Source organism: Apodemus sylvaticus, chromosome 7 (genome assembly GCF_947179515.1).
Source record: "Apodemus sylvaticus chromosome 7, mApoSyl1.1, whole genome shotgun sequence".
NCBI classification, from domain to species: Eukaryota; Metazoa; Chordata; class Mammalia; order Rodentia; family Muridae; genus Apodemus; species Apodemus sylvaticus.
This window is the reverse complement of record NC_067478.1, coordinates 98,098,599-98,117,353: the sequence shown is the minus strand read 5'-3', so window position 1 is coordinate 98,117,353 and position 18,755 is coordinate 98,098,599. Positions and strand designations below refer to the sequence as shown.

General features: G+C 44.3%; 1 protein-coding gene across 3 annotated transcripts in view; it reads right to left on the bottom strand.

Moving 5' to 3' along the window:
- St3gal4 (ST3 beta-galactoside alpha-2,3-sialyltransferase 4) overlaps positions 1-18,755 on the bottom strand; it is a 46,216-nt gene that overhangs the window by 1,950 nt on the left and 25,511 nt on the right. For all 3 annotated transcript variants that reach the window (XM_052188740.1, XM_052188742.1, XM_052188741.1), the window contains 8 exons: positions 5,498-5,573; positions 5,121-5,205; positions 4,636-4,716; positions 4,363-4,460; positions 3,985-4,045; positions 3,229-3,324; positions 2,935-3,124; positions 2,106-2,249 (listed from right to left, as the gene is read on the bottom strand). In XM_052188740.1, coding sequence (XP_052044700.1) covers positions 2,106-2,249; positions 2,935-3,124; positions 3,229-3,324; positions 3,985-4,045; positions 4,363-4,460; positions 4,636-4,716; positions 5,121-5,205; positions 5,498-5,573 — 831 coding nt within the window. The remainder of the gene's footprint in view (positions 1-2,105; positions 2,250-2,934; positions 3,125-3,228; positions 3,325-3,984; positions 4,046-4,362; positions 4,461-4,635; positions 4,717-5,120; positions 5,206-5,497; positions 5,574-18,755) is intronic.

The following is an 18,755-nucleotide window of genomic DNA, read 5'->3' as shown; positions in this document are numbered from 1 at the left end:
GTGTAAGCAAAATAAATCCACTTCTCCCCCAACTTGCCTTTGTTCGTGGTGTTTCATCACAGCAATAGTAACCCTGACTGAAACAGAACCTCCACTTCTCTTTTATAATGGCCTTGTCTCACAGATATGGGAAATATGCAAATAGGATGCTTAAATAATAGTTCATTATTTCATACAGTTTTTATGAGGGGAAACCACTGACCTAATTACCTAACCATCTAAATCTGGACTCTGAGCTCAGAGATGAAGTCAGTCAGATTTGAGCTGTCAGTGGCTTGAACATGGAGGGAGCTACAGGGCACAGAACTCGAGCTGAGGGTACCTCTTCACTGAGTCCACAGTCTACAAGAACAGGGGAACCCCAGTTCTACAACCCTGGAAACCCAAACATGTCTCACCTAAAACAAGTTTGAAAAAAAAATTTCCCATAAAGCCTCCAGATAGAAAGTCAGTTCTTATCATCAGCATGTGACACTGCAGAGAACCTATGGGGCCATGAGCCAAAGCTAGGATGTATTTGAGGCCACTACACTGACTGTGATTGGACAGCAATGGAAAACCCATGCAACGTCACGGCCATATACAGCCCTTTCTTTTTCCTTCCCACAGCCAGGAGCTAGATTCTGATCCTTACCTCCCCCTACGTCCCTCTAAAGTCTTACTCTATCACACCCTTATCCATGCATGGTGGCACACCCCTATAACCCCAGCAATCAGGAAGCAGAGACAAGCACATCTCTGTGCATTCCAGCCTGGTCTACACAATGAGACCCTGTCTTAAATGAAATCCCCCTTGCTCCCCTCGACGCCATCTGAACTAGAACAACTTGGTATTGGCAGGCCTATACGTGCACATCAAATGGACTGCCTCCTCCCACTTCATGCCTAACACACGCCATGATCCCCACAGGGCCAACAACAGTACCACTTCAACTGTAGAGTTCCCCAGATAACGCAGCGCAAGTGTGTTCCCCTCTGTGCTTCTACCAAACTGAAACAACTCTAGTGTGAGAGGTTGCCACTCCAAGCTTATTCTGCTACAGTGGGCATCTCTTCTGAGCAGGGGATACAGTTTACTCTCTAAGCACATGACCTTGGGCTCACCACTGGGCAGTCACACTGCAGGCTTGCAAAGCATGATGTTAGATAATATAGGTAGTCAAGAATAAACGTGTTGATTTAAAATTTGGCTAATATTAGCTGGGTATCGTGGCTTACTCTTGTAAACCCAGAACTTGGGTGGATTACCGTGAGTTTGAGGCCAGACTGCCTCAAGAAAACTAACAAACAATAAAAGGCAAACACTGAAAAGAGCAGCTGCTGTGTTCCAATCTCTATGATTGACATTTTATATTATTGTCTGCTTAAGTCCTGCCATAGCCTTAAGAGGTCAATGCAAATATTATCCCCACCATTAAGATAAGCAATTGAAATTTCCTAGCGCTAATAATAACCACACAAAGTGGCCCAGCCAAGAGTCCTGCCAAGGCCTGCCAATGACCTCCTCCTGCAGTCTCATATGCCCCCATGAGAGACTCTAAGACACACAGAAATAATATTCACAAAGCTACGATGTGGGGTAAACCCTACCAGCTGAAGACTACCAAGACAAAGAGTGCTAACATCAAAGCTATAACTCACAAAACCACTACAGCTCCCTAAACTGGTTCACCGTACTAAAGCCATGCAGGACAGACTGTTGAAGCTAAGTCTCCACTCACTCCACCAGATCAGTGTGTTCCAATAGAGGACCGCAGGCTAAAAGTCTAACAACAGTAACTGCACTGACTCAAGCTGTTCCCACAGGTAAGGGCCAGTGGTGTGTGTGCCAGCAGCTCCCAGTGTGCAGATTCTGACCAGAGCCTGCCAAAAGCATCTTAAAGTCCAGCGTCCAAATCCCAGCTACCTTTCACCCACTCTACTTTTAGGAGTTCTTCAAAAGTTCACGCTGTCCATCAAGGCAGCGCGCTACAGAAGCTCTCTTCAAAGGTCAAGTGTACACTGCACCCATCTTCACTCTCCCCTCACTCTCCTCTCCTCTTCGCTTTCTACCCACGACCCAACCTCCCCCTAGCTCGGTCTTCTTGTCACCAGCTTGTCACCACCTGCTTGATCTTCCGCGGCTGTTGAATGGGCAGGCTCAGGAGCTTGTCTGCTGCGATCTCCATAAAGAAGGGGTTTAGAATCCGGATCTGTCTGGGGTTGACATCCCAGATGAGAGGAGGCTGTTTCCAGAAACCTTTTCGCACCTGCGGGGGTAGGGTTAGAAGGGAGACAAACACGAAAGAGGTGAAGACCTGTGTCTCAGCTCTACTCCAGCTGGTGGTCTGCAGATAGAGGACGGAGCCCAGTCAAGTGAGGTAAGACTTGTCCCAGACATGAGAGACAAAAGGAAAGGCCAAGGGAGGGCCCTTATCAGGAAGGAAAGGTGATAGTAACACGTGAAGAGTGTGGGATCTGACCACTACTTCTTTGAGAGAGGTGCAGACAAGAAGGGATTTGAGCCTTAAGCTGTCAACATACTGGGCAAGAAATGCCAGATCAGATGGTCCAGCGAGAGAGTAGGCTCTTTGTGGGACCATAAGGAAAAGCCTAGAAATGCTGCCTGTTCCAAGGTAACAGCGGGACAGCTTTGTTGTTCCCAGGTTTCTCACCCATTCTGACAGTGCTCCTATTCCAGGCCAACCCTCCAGCCCAGAGGGCCTCTGGCTGCCACCCCAGCTCCTACTGGCTCTTGAGCAGGGCAGTTTATCAGCAACCCTACAAAACAATGCCCTGGGGAGACACCCAAGGCTCTGGCTGTGGAAAGCCTGGTTCACCACATCCCTTCACCAACCCTTTAGGAGTATCATGAGGCAGTCTGTAGGACATAGAGCCCTGACTAGGATAGCACCCCCATCACCCTATCTTTTTTTCCCACCTGACCCAATTTACCCGCTTCTTATCACTCAAGATGGTCTCAATCCAGTGGAAGTCCATCGCCTTGAAAGCTACCAGGACCAAGAGCGTGTCTGGGTTGTTTTCTATTTTAGGGTCGAAGTGGGCCGACTCAGGATAGAAGAGACGTATGGTGGTCTTGGAGCCCACATCTCCCTCATAGCCAGCCACAGGAGCATTGTTCAATCTGGGTCAGGAAAAGACCATCCATCACTAGACATACCAGGCCTCTTGGCAATCCCGTCTGGGACATCCAGGACCAAAAAAGAAGCAGGGGGGATGGCCACACACCTGATGACCACATCGTACTTGTTGATAACACCTCCCAGTGAGCTGTTCCGCAACCGGTGCCCATTCCCCACCACGACACAGCGACGACACTCGAGGCTGCCACGAGAAGAGAAGTGTTCAAACCCAGAAGTAGTCCCAGCTCTGCTGAGCTCACACTGATTCAGATCTGCCTGGGGCGGGGGGTCATCTCAGATTACTACTAGGCTGTCCTCGGCCCCTGATCTACATGTATCAGGAATGCTAAGTGGCCCTGCTAATGGTTCTCCTGACCTCAAAGTCCTGTACCTCAAAATGAAATCCAAGCAATCCAAGCACAGCAAAGAGATAATGAGAGGAGCATCAGAAGAAACCCCAGCACAGGAACTGTGCAAGGTGGTGCACCCATGTAAGCTCAACACTGAAGAAGTGCCAAATCCAGCCTGGGCTATGTAAAGAAATCCTGTCTCCAAAGGAGCGACAACAAAAGGAACAGAAAGAAGAGGGGAGGAGAAACAAACCCTAGGACACAGCTTCCTTGCCTGATGCCCAGGTCTGTCTGTTGCCATGGCAATACCTTCAGCAGCTTCTACGTACCCTGGCATCTAGATGCTCAGGCTAAGTTGCTGTGATTTTAGCATACCTACGGCTCCAGGAGACAGGCAGGCTAGGGCGGGTCAAAGTGGCCACGGTGAACCAATGACCAAAGGCTGGCTGACAAAGCACTAGACCAAGATGGTTTCAAGGTGCCAGATTACAATGAGAAGAATGTCTCCTTACCTCTGTATGCTCTCAGGTATAGAATAGCTAGTGATGGCCAGCACCCGGAGAAGAAGGTCTTCTACAAAAAGAGGGAATAGGAGGAACAGAAGGCATGAAGACCACGGCCATCAGCATTGTAAAGGCTGCTCCTGATCCACTCCTGAGATTCTCCCTCCTTGACATAGGTACCTGAGCCTGGGCAAAAGAACCCAGGCATGGAACCAGTGGATAGACAGCAACATCCAGGATGTTGACCCACACAATCAAAGCATGACCCGCCCGCTTGCTTGGGTAGAACAACTCATTAAGCATACATTCACCACGTCCTTTAGTCCTACAGATCGCTTCATAGGCAGAGGGCTGCTTTCCCACCGAGCTGGGAGGGAGAGAACTTACCACTTCCTTTAGTCCCAAAGGGCAACTCATAGGCGGACGGTGTCTTTACCCAGAAATAATCCTTAAGCTGAAGAAAGATGGGCTGTTCCCTGGAATGGCTGTACAGGACAGGGATGAGAGAGAGATTAGTCTGACTGAACGAGGTCAGGCCCCTGACTGTAGTATCTGGTCTTTGTCCTTCTTCCAGCCTTGTCTATCCTCCAGCCAGTTAGTGATGAGGCTAACCCCTCAGTCCTGAGCACCCTGTGCCCTGTCCCACCATCCAGTACTTACTTGCCGAAAATCTTAGAGGCCTGCTTCTCTGCCTCACCCTGGAAGCATGGCTCTTTCTTCTCTGAGATGGGAAAATAAAAGCTGAAGAGAGAAAGAGGAATCAAAAGGCCCAGTCAGACTGACATCCTGATGCCAGCATCCCAGGCTGGCATCTACCTCCCCAGTGACGGTACAGAGGTCCCACGGTTCCGGAGGACTCACGGACTTAGTATCTCCTCAACCCAAGTTCCACTTTGAACACAAATCATTGAGGGTCCAGATCTTTCTGCCCTAACATTTCCTTTGTTAGGAAGCCATAGAAGCCACCTGGATTCCCCACCCACCCACCCTCATGGAAGGACTGACTCCCTGAGCTAGCAGCTAGCTGAAGAGGGGATGTTTTGAGACTTTTTGTCTCAAAAGTTTCCTGCCTGGTTAGGTACCTTGCTTTTATATCAGTTTATCTCTGGCAAGAAGCAATAGAAGAACACAGAAAGCATACTCACAATTCAATGTATCTATCTTCTCGGGAGATGGAATACCACACCATGACAACAACGAGGACCAGAGCCAGGGCCAGGAGCTTCCAGTCTACAAGATACACGCACAGAGGAGCTGAAGGCAGAGACAGGCACAGTCCTGGGCCGCCTTCTCCTTTGCTGATCCTGAGCCCCGCCACCCCCAGCAGAGCAGACCCAGTCTCTGGCCTTGTCCTGTCCCTAGAGAGGGGACGGGACCCAAGTATTTCTGCTGTCAGGATAAGAAAAGTGTCATTGGCTCCAAGTGTGACCCTCTACCACCCACCCCTGCGGAGGTCCCAAGGGGCTGTGGAGGATGACGGCTGGCCCCTCCAGCGTGGGGAGACCCCCTGGACAACACTCACGAGATTTGCTGGTCATGTTTCTCAGCAGATAGCAGGGTTCCTGGGGAGAAGTGTCATCCCGGCTGCCTCGGGCCACCTAGGAGGCAGGAGACCCAGGCATCAGTCTAGGCTCTGCCTGCACACCTAACTAAACGCACCGCATGCCCTGCCTGCCCTTTTCCAACCTGATGAACCATGAAGCCACTGTATGAGGCAACCGGCCCCAGGTGATCTTCCTCCTAAGTTCTCAGAGGGTAGAATGAGGAATCTAGGTGGAGCCCTGCTACAGGAAGGGAACTGAGGTCCCAACCCTATTTCACTTCCCAAGCCTGACTTACTGACACCAGTCTCTAATGCGATTATCTAGCACTTTGACTCAGGAAGAGTCAGTCTGAGGGCAAGGGGGTGTGTCCACCATTTCTGACACAAAAGTAAACTAAGCCAGAACTTGATTCATACCATGCAGGTCCTCAAGCGCCCTTCCCAGTCCTTCTAGACACTAACAGTTCTCGGGTCTCAGTTTCTAAGATGCACGGTCAAATCAGGAAGGAAGGCCCATGCAATAGGGGATGGGGTCAGGGAGCTTTGGTGGTATGGCTCTGCAAGGAGTCAAGGGATACCGCGCATGTCAGAGGCCAGCAAGGTAACTGGGAGAGGTCAGGGAGCAGTCAATTGCTCTATGGACCAACTCCTCTAGGACCATGCTGCTAAGAGATCTATGTGGCATATATAGATGCCAAATGCCAGCTTCTTCCAACCTATATCCCTTCCATCCTGTTCTGTTTCTCAAATGATCAGGAACAACTGCAACGAAAAAATCACGGAGCCATGCACTGAATACACACATTCTACAGACATAGGCCTTCGTCAGTTTGGGGGGGGGGGGGGTCCTGGGACACGCATTGCCACCTACAGCGCAGGTGACTTGTAATAGGTAATAAAAGGAAGAACTACCTTGTGCTTTCCTCCTAAGGACAAATGTACTTATTTCTTGGAGGCAGGACCAACATCTGTTGGAAGTGTTGTCTATCATAATCATAAATCTATGATTTTTGAATACAGACCTATTATGGAGTCAAGCCTGTGACCCCAAGTAGGGGCATTTCTCAGATGCCACTATGAATTCAAGAACTGTGACCAAGAGCAAAACAAAACAAATAAGAAAAAAACACCCCAAAACAACAACAAAACCAACTTTGTGTAAGGGAATATGGGAAGTCCCAAACACTTCCTCATTCATCAGTAGGGTTAGCAGCAACCACCACAAAACCCTGAAGAGGACTAAGAACGGCCCTCCCCAGAAAGAAAGAAAGAAAAAAGACTAGCTTTTGTTTTATTTTGTTTTCTCTCTCCCCCTTCTTTCCTTCTCTCTCTCTCTCTGTGTGTGTGTGTGTTTGTGAGAGAGAGAGAGAGAGAGAGAGAGAGAGATTGATTCTATAGTCCATGCTAGCCTACAATTCACTATCTAGCTCCAGCTTGAGTTCCTCCTTCTACATGCTGAGATAATCTGCAGCTACTGCCACACTCATTCAGCCAAAAGTGAGCTTTGTAATCCTACATTTCCAGTTAAAATCACCATCCACAATCCTTGACAGCTCTCCTGAAAGTGAACATCCCTTCGCTCGCTACCCCCCAGCAACCACCAAATCATTCCTTGCCACAGGGGCCTCTTCTCCTGCATGGTCGTCTGAGACCTTGTCTCTGAAATTAATTAGTTACTTATTTAATTAAAAGCATTGAGTGGATGAGTCTTCTTTGAGAAACTCACATCAATGCTGTGGAGGATATCTTTCTTTCTGAGCACTTCTCTCTTAGCCTCCATGTTTAAGATGTATTATGTCTTTAATAAACCCCAGCTCTGCTCCCCTTCAAAATGCAAATGCTTTAAAAACTTAGAGAGCATTAAATGAATGGCATGTTAGGTGACCATGGAATGTCCTGTGTCCTTATCTGGCTCTCATTTTCTTCAGCTGTCAATACAGGAAGCAGATCAATAGATAGATCCCTGCTTCTCCAATGCACTTGTCAGTTCGGGAACATGGGCACCAGGGACCCTTATTAGCAAGGCAGAATCCTAGGTCTCCTGCATATCTACAAAATCGGAATGTAGATTTGAACTTGATCCTACATTTAAGTCTGAGAAGCAGTATTCATGGAGGAGGTTGTGAATGATAGCTGAACAGGGGATTGGCCTGCTCTAGGGACAAGATGTCTCAGCAGGGAAAAGTGCCGGTGACCACATCTGACAACCTGTTCCCTCACGTTGTCCTTTGAGCTCCATATGCAAGTACACACACATACACACACATATCCAAAATAATTAAATATAAAAATAAAACCTCTTAAAACTCTTAATGAGTATTGCTCCGATCCATATGAAGAAAGTCGGTTCATTACTCTAAGCCAGCCCTGAAATTTGTGTACACATGGAGGGTGGGCGATTCTAATGTGCAGGAAAACCGTCAGATTAGGTAGATAGCCTTCAAAGCTCCCTACTTAACCTTTGATGAGCACCTTTTTATTCCAGGGTGTATAGGTTAGGCCTGCCTAAAGATCTATTCTTATCAGCTCCCTTGGGCCCTGCTAGGACCACACTTGGAATTATAAAACTCTGTGCCAGAATTGATCATTAACTGCCTCCTCCCCTACCCTCCTTCCTCCAGATCTTTCCTAAGCAGGGGGTGGGGGGATGGGAGGGATAGGTTTCTAGTTAAGTTGGTTATACAATGCATTGGCCTGAGGGGCTTAAAGTATCCAGATGTCTAGGTCTGCATCTCTGTGATTTTTGTTATATTAATTAGAAGTCAAGCATCAGTGGTAAAAAGGAAACACACACACACACACACACACACCAAAACCTACCTCCTTTATGATTTAGCATGAAACCAAAATGGAATATACTACCTAGAACAGGTTCCAGAGAAAATGACAGACAACAACTTAGACACTCTGGCCTTGACCTTTAGGAAAGAGACTTTGGCAGTCCTTGCTAAGTAGCCTGGAGCAAACCCAAGCAACAAGACAGCTAATCCTTCTTTGGCTTCTTTCCCAGTGCAGGTCTACACTGGCACATCTCTTTTCCAGATCAGAACCAGAACAGTTCTAAGTAGCCTGGCTGGTCTCAAGGTTTGCTTCAAGGTGTCCAGTGACAAACTTAACCATGTTACTTCCTTTCCTTGCTGGGCTGGCCCAGAGGGTATTCCAGGGGCACAGGGCTCCTTGGACTGGTTGCTACAAGGACAATCTGTTGTGTGGGGGGGGGGGGGGGCGGGAAGCCTGCTGTTGATCTATCCAGGTCCAAGCTCAGTAGCCTCCCCTCTGAACCAGTTGCCAAGAAGAACCACTCAGTCATTGGTCAGCTGTGATGTAAAGCTAGCCCGCGGCAACTTAGCTGTCTGCGCCCTTGGTACTTTGCCATGAACAAGGTGTCCCTGGCTTAAGATGAGCTGATGAGCCTAGCCAGGGGACATGGGAAGAAACGGGGCCCTGTAGGAACTGGTACCCAGCCAGAGACTGCTAACCAAAAGGAGTTCAACTCGAACAATATCCCCCAAGGGCTGAGCAGGGGAGAGGCAGCCCAAGGTTTGCTGAAAGCTGAATGGCTCTATGCCCTTTAGTCCTTGATTTTCTGTCCCTAGGATTTTTTGTTTGTTTGTTTGTTTGTTTGTTTGTTTGGATTGAACTCAAGCCTTTGGCATGCTAGGCAAGTACTCTACTATGGGACCACATCCCCGCTGGCTCTCTGTACTGTAGGGGAAAAAGTAGAGCTACCTGCCCTTCTAACTCCTTCAGGCTAACTCACCACTTTTTCTCTCCAAATTCTACCACCTAGATGAGAAATCCCTTCTATCACATTCCCAGAATCCGGACAGCCAAAGCCACACCTCTTTGATCTTCCTAGTTCTATCTCTGACCAATCAACAGCTTTCCTTTAAAGGAAGGCTTCCCTTGCCTCAGGCTTTCCTCCAAAGCTAAACCATGACATCCCACTCCCTTACCATCTGCCATCTCTACCTCTCCCTGAGGAAGGAAACAGCAAGCCTCGTTCTGGCTTAGAACACTCCATCTCAGAAACCATCTACCTCAAAAGCCACTCTTGCTTGAGACCACTGATGTTGGTTTTTGCACAGCCAGGAACCTTCGAATTCAGGCCTCATGCCCTGCAGACACATCAGATGCATGCGAGATGATCAATACTGTCAACCTGTCAGGATCTAGAATCACCTCTGGGATGTCCCAGTGATCTTTCAGATTAGGTTTAATTGGAGGGGGTGGAGGGAGCTCAACCACTCCAAAGGCAGCACAGTTCCTCTCACTGGCCGTGGCCGAGACTAACTATAAGGGAGGAAGTGAGCTGGGCGCCAGCAGAAGGCTCTTCGCTCCCCTGATTTGAATGCAGTGTGACCAGCTACATCTCACCCTGGCTACCCACCATGTTTTTCCCACCATGAGGGACTGTGCCCTCAAACTGTGAGCAAAAAACAAAAACAAATAGAAACAACAACAACAAAACACCCTTCCTTCCTTAAATTGCTTGTTAGGTATTTTGCCATGACAACTAGAAAAGAAACTAAGAAATACCCCAAGTGTCCTCAAGCACACTAACAGAGCTTGGTTCCTTCCCACAGCATATTCCATACTGCCCCCACTCACCCAGGTTTTTCTGCACTAGGACACCTCATATGGTTTAAACGTGAGCCCTAAGGTTCATGCATTGCAAACTTGATCCTGAACGTGATGGTGTTGGGAGATATCTATAAGAGGTGTGTTGGGCTCAGTGGTAGAAAATTTGCCTAGCATTCGTTTCTCAGAGCTCTGCCCTCATGACTGGATTAGTGTTTTTTTTTAAATCACAGAAATGGATTCTGTATATGAAAATGGAGCCTTATAAAAAAAGACAAATTCGGCCTCTCACCATCTCCCCTACTTCTACTCTCTGCCTCTCCTTCTGCCCCCATCTGTCCAAAGATACGGCCAGAAGGCTTCATCTTGGATTTCACATCCTCCAGAACCATGATGTAAATGAATGTCTATTTTGATTAAAGCAGCACAAATCAGACTAAGAATGATCTAATCTTGATAACAAATACCTGTAACAAATACCTAAAAATGTGGTATTACCTTTGGAACCGGCTAGAGAGGAGAAAACTCCGCGTGTGCAGGCTAGGAAAGGTTAAGATGAACAGAGATTCAGGTAAGGGCTTACATTAGAACTGTAGGGAAAGTCTGGACTTTCTTACAGATTACACGGGTGGTGTTAGAAGCTTGGTCACAAAGCACTTAGGACGCTGTGTGTCTTAACTGTCTACTCTAGATTGTGAGTCGAAAGATATGATTGTAAAGTGGGATCTATAAATCAAATAAAACAGACTTAGGGATCTGAAGGATTCTCAGCCTGAACTCTGCAGAAAATTAAAAGCATTTTCATGAAAGAAAAATGCAGGTGTGGCTAAGTAATCATTTGATAAGATTAGCATAGTCGGAATGAGGTCTGAGTCTATTCACACAGGACAATGGAAGAATGACCCCAAAGAGCCCTTGGAGACTTCTACTGAAGTCCCTCCCATTTCACACCCAGAATGCCAACCTTGAGAGAGAAAAATAATCAGAAGAGCAGTCAGATCTTGGGGCTTGTTGCCAAGGGCTAGGATAAGCCTTCACACCCCACATTCCTCACAGCCTCCTGCTGCCTCAACCACTCCTCTCTGAAACAGCTTGACCCATCCTCCTAAAATTACCACAGAGACAAGTTGTGGCAGTGGTCATAGGGTGCCAGCCCTGTAGATACAGGATATGGGAGCAGGGAGGCATGACTTCCTCTGCATGGATTTCAAAAGATATGACAGTAGCCTGGGGCCAGGGCATAGGCAGAGGCAGCACAGAAGACTTTCAGGAAGACAAGGCCCAGCAGAACTGTGGAGTCAGAACACAATAGAGTCCTAGCAGGCCTAGTGGAACCACAGTGTGGGGTGGAACCATCCACAGGATGAGGCAGAGCCTTCCGTGAGATCTCAGAATTGTCAGGCAACCAGAATATATTATCAGTCTGAGAGCTGAGGGCAAGACTCCAGTGTTATTGGGGAGGTGTCTAGTCCTGAGGTCAATGCCTCTACCCATTGTCTATAAACAAACAGAACAGGGAGCTAAGGAAGATCATTTTGGAGGGTAAGAGTCAAACGTTTTCCTTGTAGGGTTTTTGATATACACAGACCAGTTACAGTGCACTCTCTTTCTATTTCTTCTATTTTCTATCCCACTATTCTAATGACTAAATAATTCAAAGGCCAAAAAAAAATTTGCTATGAGAATGAAGAAACTGCATCAGGATATTTGATTACATGGTGAAGCTCAAAACTGTATACTGGGAAAACTTGTCCCTAGTTGTGAGGTGGCTCAGCCTTAGCACACACCTTTAACCCAAGAGCTTTCTCTTTATTGTAAACGAGATTAAATAAAGTCAACAACAGGTCAAGAGGCAGAGCAAGCAGCCAGGTAACAGGGAATGAACATAGGAAAATACCATAGAGTGAGAGCAAGTCAGGAGGAGGGGCAGAGAGGTAAACAGGAAGTGTAGGAGAACTGGATCTTTCCCTCTGGGATATTGGCTGAGGAGGAAGGTCACCTGGGTGCTTCCCCTGCTTCTCTAAGTTAGTAGGTTTTCAGCCCAGCACCTGGCTTCTGGGTCTTCATTTGGTGAATCTAACAAATGGGCTTTTATTTTAAAAACAAATCAACATTTGGTGCTCCAACTTATAGCATGACCCCACAGACAGAGAAATCACTCCAGCTGAGGGCAAACTGAGAAAACATCAGATTTGGTAAGTCACCTGAGAAGTCCTCAAGAAGACGGTTAAGGATGGGAAATACCGTAATACAAAGCATCAGGACTCTGTATTGTGCTACTTTAGGTGGCTTGAAAATATAAGCAGGCAATACTACAGAGCAATAGTGTTAAAAACTGCATGGTACTGGTACAGTGACAGGCAGGAGGATCAATGGAACAAGATTGAAGATCCAGAAATGAACCCACACACCTATGGCCACTTGATCCTCGACAAAGAGGCTAAAAACATCCAATGGAAAAAAGATAGCCTTTTTAACAAATGGTGCTGGTTCAACTGGAGGTCAGCATGCAGAAGAATGCGAATTGATTCATCCTTGTCTCCTTGTACTAAGCTCAAATCCAAATGGATCAAGGACCTCCACATAAAGCCAGACACTCTGAAGCTAATAGAAAAGAAACTGGGGAAGACCCTTGAGGACATCGGTACAGGGAGAAAGTTTCTGAACAGAACACCAATAGCGTATGCTCTAAGAGCAAGAATTGACAAATGGGACCTCATAAGGTTACAGAGTTTCTGTAAGGCAAAGGACACCATCAGGAGGACAGATCGGCAACCAACAAATTGGGAAAAGATCTTCACCAATCCTACATCAGATAGAGGGCTAATATCCAATATATATAAAGAACTCAAGAAGTTAGACTCCAGAAAACCGAGCAACCCTATTAAAAATGGGGTACAGAGTTAAACAAAGAATTCTCACCTGAAGAACTTCGGATGGCGGAGAAGCATCTTAAAAAATGCTCAACTTCATTAGTCATTAGGGAAATGCAAATCAAAACAACCCTAAGATTTCATCTTACACCAGTCAGAATGGCTAAGATTAAAAATTCAGGAGACAGCAGGTGTTGGAGAGGGTGTGGAGAAAGAGGAACACTCCTCCACTGCTGGTGGGGTTGCAAATTGGTACAACCACTCTGGAAATCAGTCTGGCGGTTCCTCCGAAAACTGGGCACCTCACTTCCAGAAGATCCTGCTATACCACTCCTGGGCATATATCCAGAGGATTCCCCACCATGTAATAAGGATACATGCTCTACTATGTTCATAGCAGCCCTATTTATAATTGCCAGATGCTGGAAAGAACCCAGGTATCCCTCAACAGAAGAGTGGATGCAAAAAATGTGGTATATCTACACAATGGAGTACTATTCAGCCATTAGAAACAATGAATTCATGAAATTCTTAGGCAAATGGATGGAGCTAGAGAACATCATACTAAGTGAGGTAACCCAGACTCAAAAGGTGAATCATGGTATGCACTCACTAATAAGTGGTTATTAACCTAGAAAACTGGAATACCCAAAACATAATCCACACATCAAATGAGATACAAGAAGAAAGGAGGAGTGGTCCCTGGTTCTGGAAAGACTCAGTGAAACAGTATTCGGCAAAACCAGAACGGGGAAGTGGGAAGGGGTGGGAGGGAGGACAGGGGAAGAGAAGGGGGCTTATGGGACTTTCGGGGAGTGGGGAGGGCTAGAAAAGGGGAAATCATTTGAAATGTAAATAAATTATAACGAATAAAAAAATTAAAAAAAAAAGAAAATATAAGCAGAAAATAAAAAGCTAAACGACTTGACTGAAATTTGCTTAATACCAACTATGATTATTATCATTTTGGGCAAAGACCTCCCTGAACTGCCCTACAAGGTCCCACAGGTATATTAGATTTAAGGAGATTTAAGGAAGCGATCATTTCATATGGTGTGCATTTATCCTATATGAAGCAGATACTGAATTTATGGTCAACTCAGAACAGAACTATCCCCCAAGACTGGAAAAAAATTGGCAATAGCAATATTGGAAACTGATCCTTAGTTACAAAGGCAAACATGATGGGAGGAGGAAGCTAAGGTCACAGAACAACAGAGTCAGGCTAGAGGTATTAGTTTTTCCCACGATCAATTACTAGGTGAGGGTCAATACACTGAGTTACAAAGGCAGTTTGAATCTGATGATCACACCTTGGTGCTAGCTATGTCATTTAGCAGCTTTAAATGCTAGGGATAAAGTTGAAAAATCAGGAAAGAGGTCTGAGTCATAAAATTATACAAGACCCAAAAGAAACCTTCAATTATTATTATTATTTTTTTTTGCAAAGATTGACTTCAGCTCAAAACAGAATAGTATCAAATTCAGAAGTCAGAAAAATACTAATAGATATTAACTGGCTATGATCTAAAACTGGATTAACTACTTAATAAGTACTTTATTTCAAACCTTACAAGGTGATAAGAACATAAATAGTCCAAGAAAATTACCAGTTGAGGTTAAGAAAAAAAAATGGCTCTGACAGAAAAGAAATTACAGGATGCACATGTGGACTGATTGTACTTTGATTATTCTGCCCTCTACACATTCTCCTTGTTGAGGCCTGCTCCCCTTAACATAACTGTAGCCATTTTGTATTCAGTCTCCATTTTGCTCAAAAGGTGAAATTAAGTTCAGGTATTCATATGGTTTACGTGGTGATTCCTGAACCCCAACACTCCTAATGGAATTCTTATGCAGAGAGAAGATAATATCTTAGAGTGGATATTTTTCACACACAAACAGAATACAAAATTAAAGACCTGTGCAGGAAAGGTTTCTGACTGATTCTGAAAGAAAAAAATGAGTCTTCACCAATTAGCAGGAATAAACCAAGTAGAGATTGTGGTACTCTTTACTAATGCTGAAATTGCCTCATTATGGGCAGAAAATGAACATCAGCAAAAGCTTGTAGTAATTTTGGGGTAAAGATTAATAACAAATATTCCCAAAGCAAGAGACTTCAGTTTATAAAAAGAACTAACTGGATTCTCCCTCATATAGTAAAAGGGACACCAATTTCTGCAGCCCTTACATTCTATACTGATGTGAATAAATCAGGAAAGGCAAGTTATAAATCAGAAAAAAATAAGTGGTTCACAGCCCTTATGTTTCAGTTAAAATAATCAAAGTTATAACCATTTTTATGGGTTTATAAGCTTTTTCCTGAATCTCTTATTATAGTTACTGACTTTCAATATGCAGAGTTGTTTTTACATATTGAAACTGCTATACTTCTAATGATTCTGAATCATTCCAGATGATTCAGAATTAGCTTCACTATTTATTCAACTACAAGTAATCAGAAATAGAAATCATCCATTGTATGTAATACATATCACATCCCATATTGGTTTCCCAGGCCATCTAGCACAAAGTAATGATAAAATGGACCAGCTATTAATAGGAAATGTGCTAGAAGCCTTAGAATTTCATAATAAAGACCATGTTAACAGCAAAGGTTTAAAGAAAGATTTTTCTATCGCTTGACAATAAGCCAAGGAAATGTCCTACCTGTTTTTTGTATAACCGCTCTATTACCTGCAGGAAGTAACCCAAACAATACACCCCAAAATGAGATTTGGCAAATGAATGTTTTTCATTTTACATAGTGTAGAAAATTAAACTATGTACACTATACCATCGACACATATTTAAGTCCTGAGAGGGACGATTCTGTAATTACACATTTATTACACATTGTAGCTATTATGGAGATGCCTGTACAAATTAAGACTGACTCCAGCATATTCCTCTAATAAAATGAAACAACTTTGTGCATATCACAACATAAAACATATTACAGGTATACCCTGCAATCTGACAGGACAAGCAGTTATAGAAATATCTAATCACACTTTAAAAGATATGCTTAATAAGCAGAAAGGGGTAATGAAGACCCCCAGAGATAGATTACATAGTGCTTTATTAACTTTAAATTTTTTAATGTTACTGAGAAAAGAACAACAGCTGTGGAGAGACATTGGATGGTAGAAAAAGAAAACTGCTGAATTAAATCAGCCTGAATATTTTAAAGATGTGTTGACCTCAGATTGGGAGCCAGGACGTGAAGACAAGGTTTTGCCTTTGTTTCCATGGGAGAAGAAAAGCTGTGGATACCATCGAAATTGATTAGATTCAAACTGGAGAGACCTCCTGAATAAGAAGCGATAGTTCATCAGGTAGCTTGGTCATCCAGTCCAAGCTAACTTAAAGAGTCTAACAAATGCTTTTCCTTTGATCAGCCCCCACATCCAGGTTAGGATTGGGGCTATATCTTTTCCATTTATCTTTCCAAGAGAATAAAAGCATCCAACTAAGTGATCCAGAGAACATCTAGAGAATGAGGACAGGTCATCAAGAGAATATGTCCCAAGAAAAAGAATAAACTGGCCAAGTGGTGTTGCCCACCTCCAGCTTGTCTCTGCTGTCTTCTACAAATATAAGTGGCAAATACTCTTCTGTGGTCCCCATTCCGTTAAAAATTAAAGCTGGCTTTGGAGTTGGAGCATGGCTCTCCAAACCCACACATGTTTTGTTAATTTAAGGTTTTTTTGACAATGAGACATGCCAGCTCCTTACAGCAGTCCCATACTACTTCAAAGATGATATACATTGAAGATCCTCCATATGGAGTTTGTTTCAAAGGTGACAAAGCTAGCCACAGGGCAAAAAACTGCCCTTGCCTCAACTGCTAACAGGATGCTCTCCAAGCTGTGGACAAACAGGAAATGAAGAAAATCGACTGCTGAACTCTTCCAGGACAAGATAGACAAGTCCTTCATAATTCTTGCTTCATAGAAAAATCTGTCAGATATTCTGGGCCAGTAGGCCGAAGAGATAGATGGTCCAGCCTTGCAGAGGAATGACTCTTGGATGAGGACTGTTCAGGTAGCCAGCAGTCTTTGTCATTCCTATAGTTTTGGAAACTGCTTGCTCTGTACTTCGTATTTACTCAGGTAATATTTATCCTTCTCAAGTCTTGATGGGGTTGAAGACTAGTTAGTTATAACCTCACAATTAAGCGTAAATTGTTTAAGATTTAAGAATGTTTAAAAGTCAACGAAAAAATATTGATAAATACAAATGGACTGGATATTGTTAATGTACTTCTTACTAGGTAGTATATAGTTTATTGATGTTAGAGAAAGAGTCTTTTATTTTTATTCAGACGAAAAGGGGGAAATGTTTCAGGATACTTGATTACGCTGTAAACCCAAAGACTGTATACCGGAAAAACCTATATCTACTTGTAGTGTGGCTCAGCCCTCCTAGCACATCACTTTTAATCCAAGAGCTTCCTATTTGTTGTAAACAAGATTAAATAAAGTCAACTGTAGGTCAAGAGGCAAAGCAAGGAATCAGCTGACAGGGAGTGAACATAGGAAAATACCGTAGAGAGTGAGAGGAAATCTGTAGGAGGGATAGAGAGATGAACAGGAAGTAGAAAGGAGGGACATTCAGTTTAATTGGGGTATTGAAGACTGTGAACTGGGTCTTCCCTTCTGGAACACTGGCTGAGGAGGAATGTCAGCTGGGCACTTTTACAGCTTCTCTGCACTAGCAGGCTTTCACCACAGCATCTGGCTCCTGAGTCTTCATTTGGTAAAATTAGACAATTGGGATTTGTTTTTAAAACAACAGAAAATATCGAGAGTTAAACAACAGAAACATTTATAATAGCTAAAGGAAAATGTATAGACAAATTCAGAAAAGAAAAAAAAAGTCCTGTAACTATTTTACCCCAAATGTTATTAGTGTGTGCTTGAAATAGAGTCTCACTATGTAGCCCTTGGCTAGTCTGGAACTCTATGTAGACCTAGCAGGCCTCAAACTCATAAAACCCCACCTGCCTCTCCCTCCCAAGTGCTAGGATTCAAAATCATGTGCCATCATACCCAGCTCTAAAATATTATTTTAAACTATAATGTAAACCATAGATAGAAAAGATAAAAAAAATATGGTAGAGGAAGAAATGAAGAGAAGGAAAAATAATAGTATCAAACCAAACATAAAGTCTCTAATTTGGATAAATTTGCTTGAATAGGTTTCTACTCATACCTGAATTCAGAGAGTAGACTTTAGATTTCTAAGATCCAGACTGAGAGGTGGGGCCTTTAGGTCCATACAGCCCTTCCCTCCGGATAAGGATATGGAGTTATGGAGGGAATGGGTGCCTTATTGGAGTCAGATCCTCATAAAAGAACAACCCCCCACTACCCCCACACATTTGCCTTTCTCTCTTCTAACTTCTATGAATTCTATGGGATGTGGCAGTCCCTGGAACCATGAGCTAAAAAACTTCAGCCCATTATAAATAACCCTGGCTGTAATGTGCTTGTACAAGGGCATAGAGGAACTAAGACAACACCCTCCTCCCTCTCGACCCTGAGTGTCTAGACCGTCCTATTCCTCTAACACCCAGTTCAGATGGCCCTGCTCCTACGAATTTTTCCGGGTATTTCTAAATAACTTATGTTTTGTTCTCACAAACTACTGTTTATACACTGATTTGAGCACTAAAAAAAAATCATAGAATCTTGTATCTTATAGTTATTCCTTTGACCTCCAAAAATAGAGATTTAGAACTCCCGAATTATATAGCAATGTGTAATTTCATATTA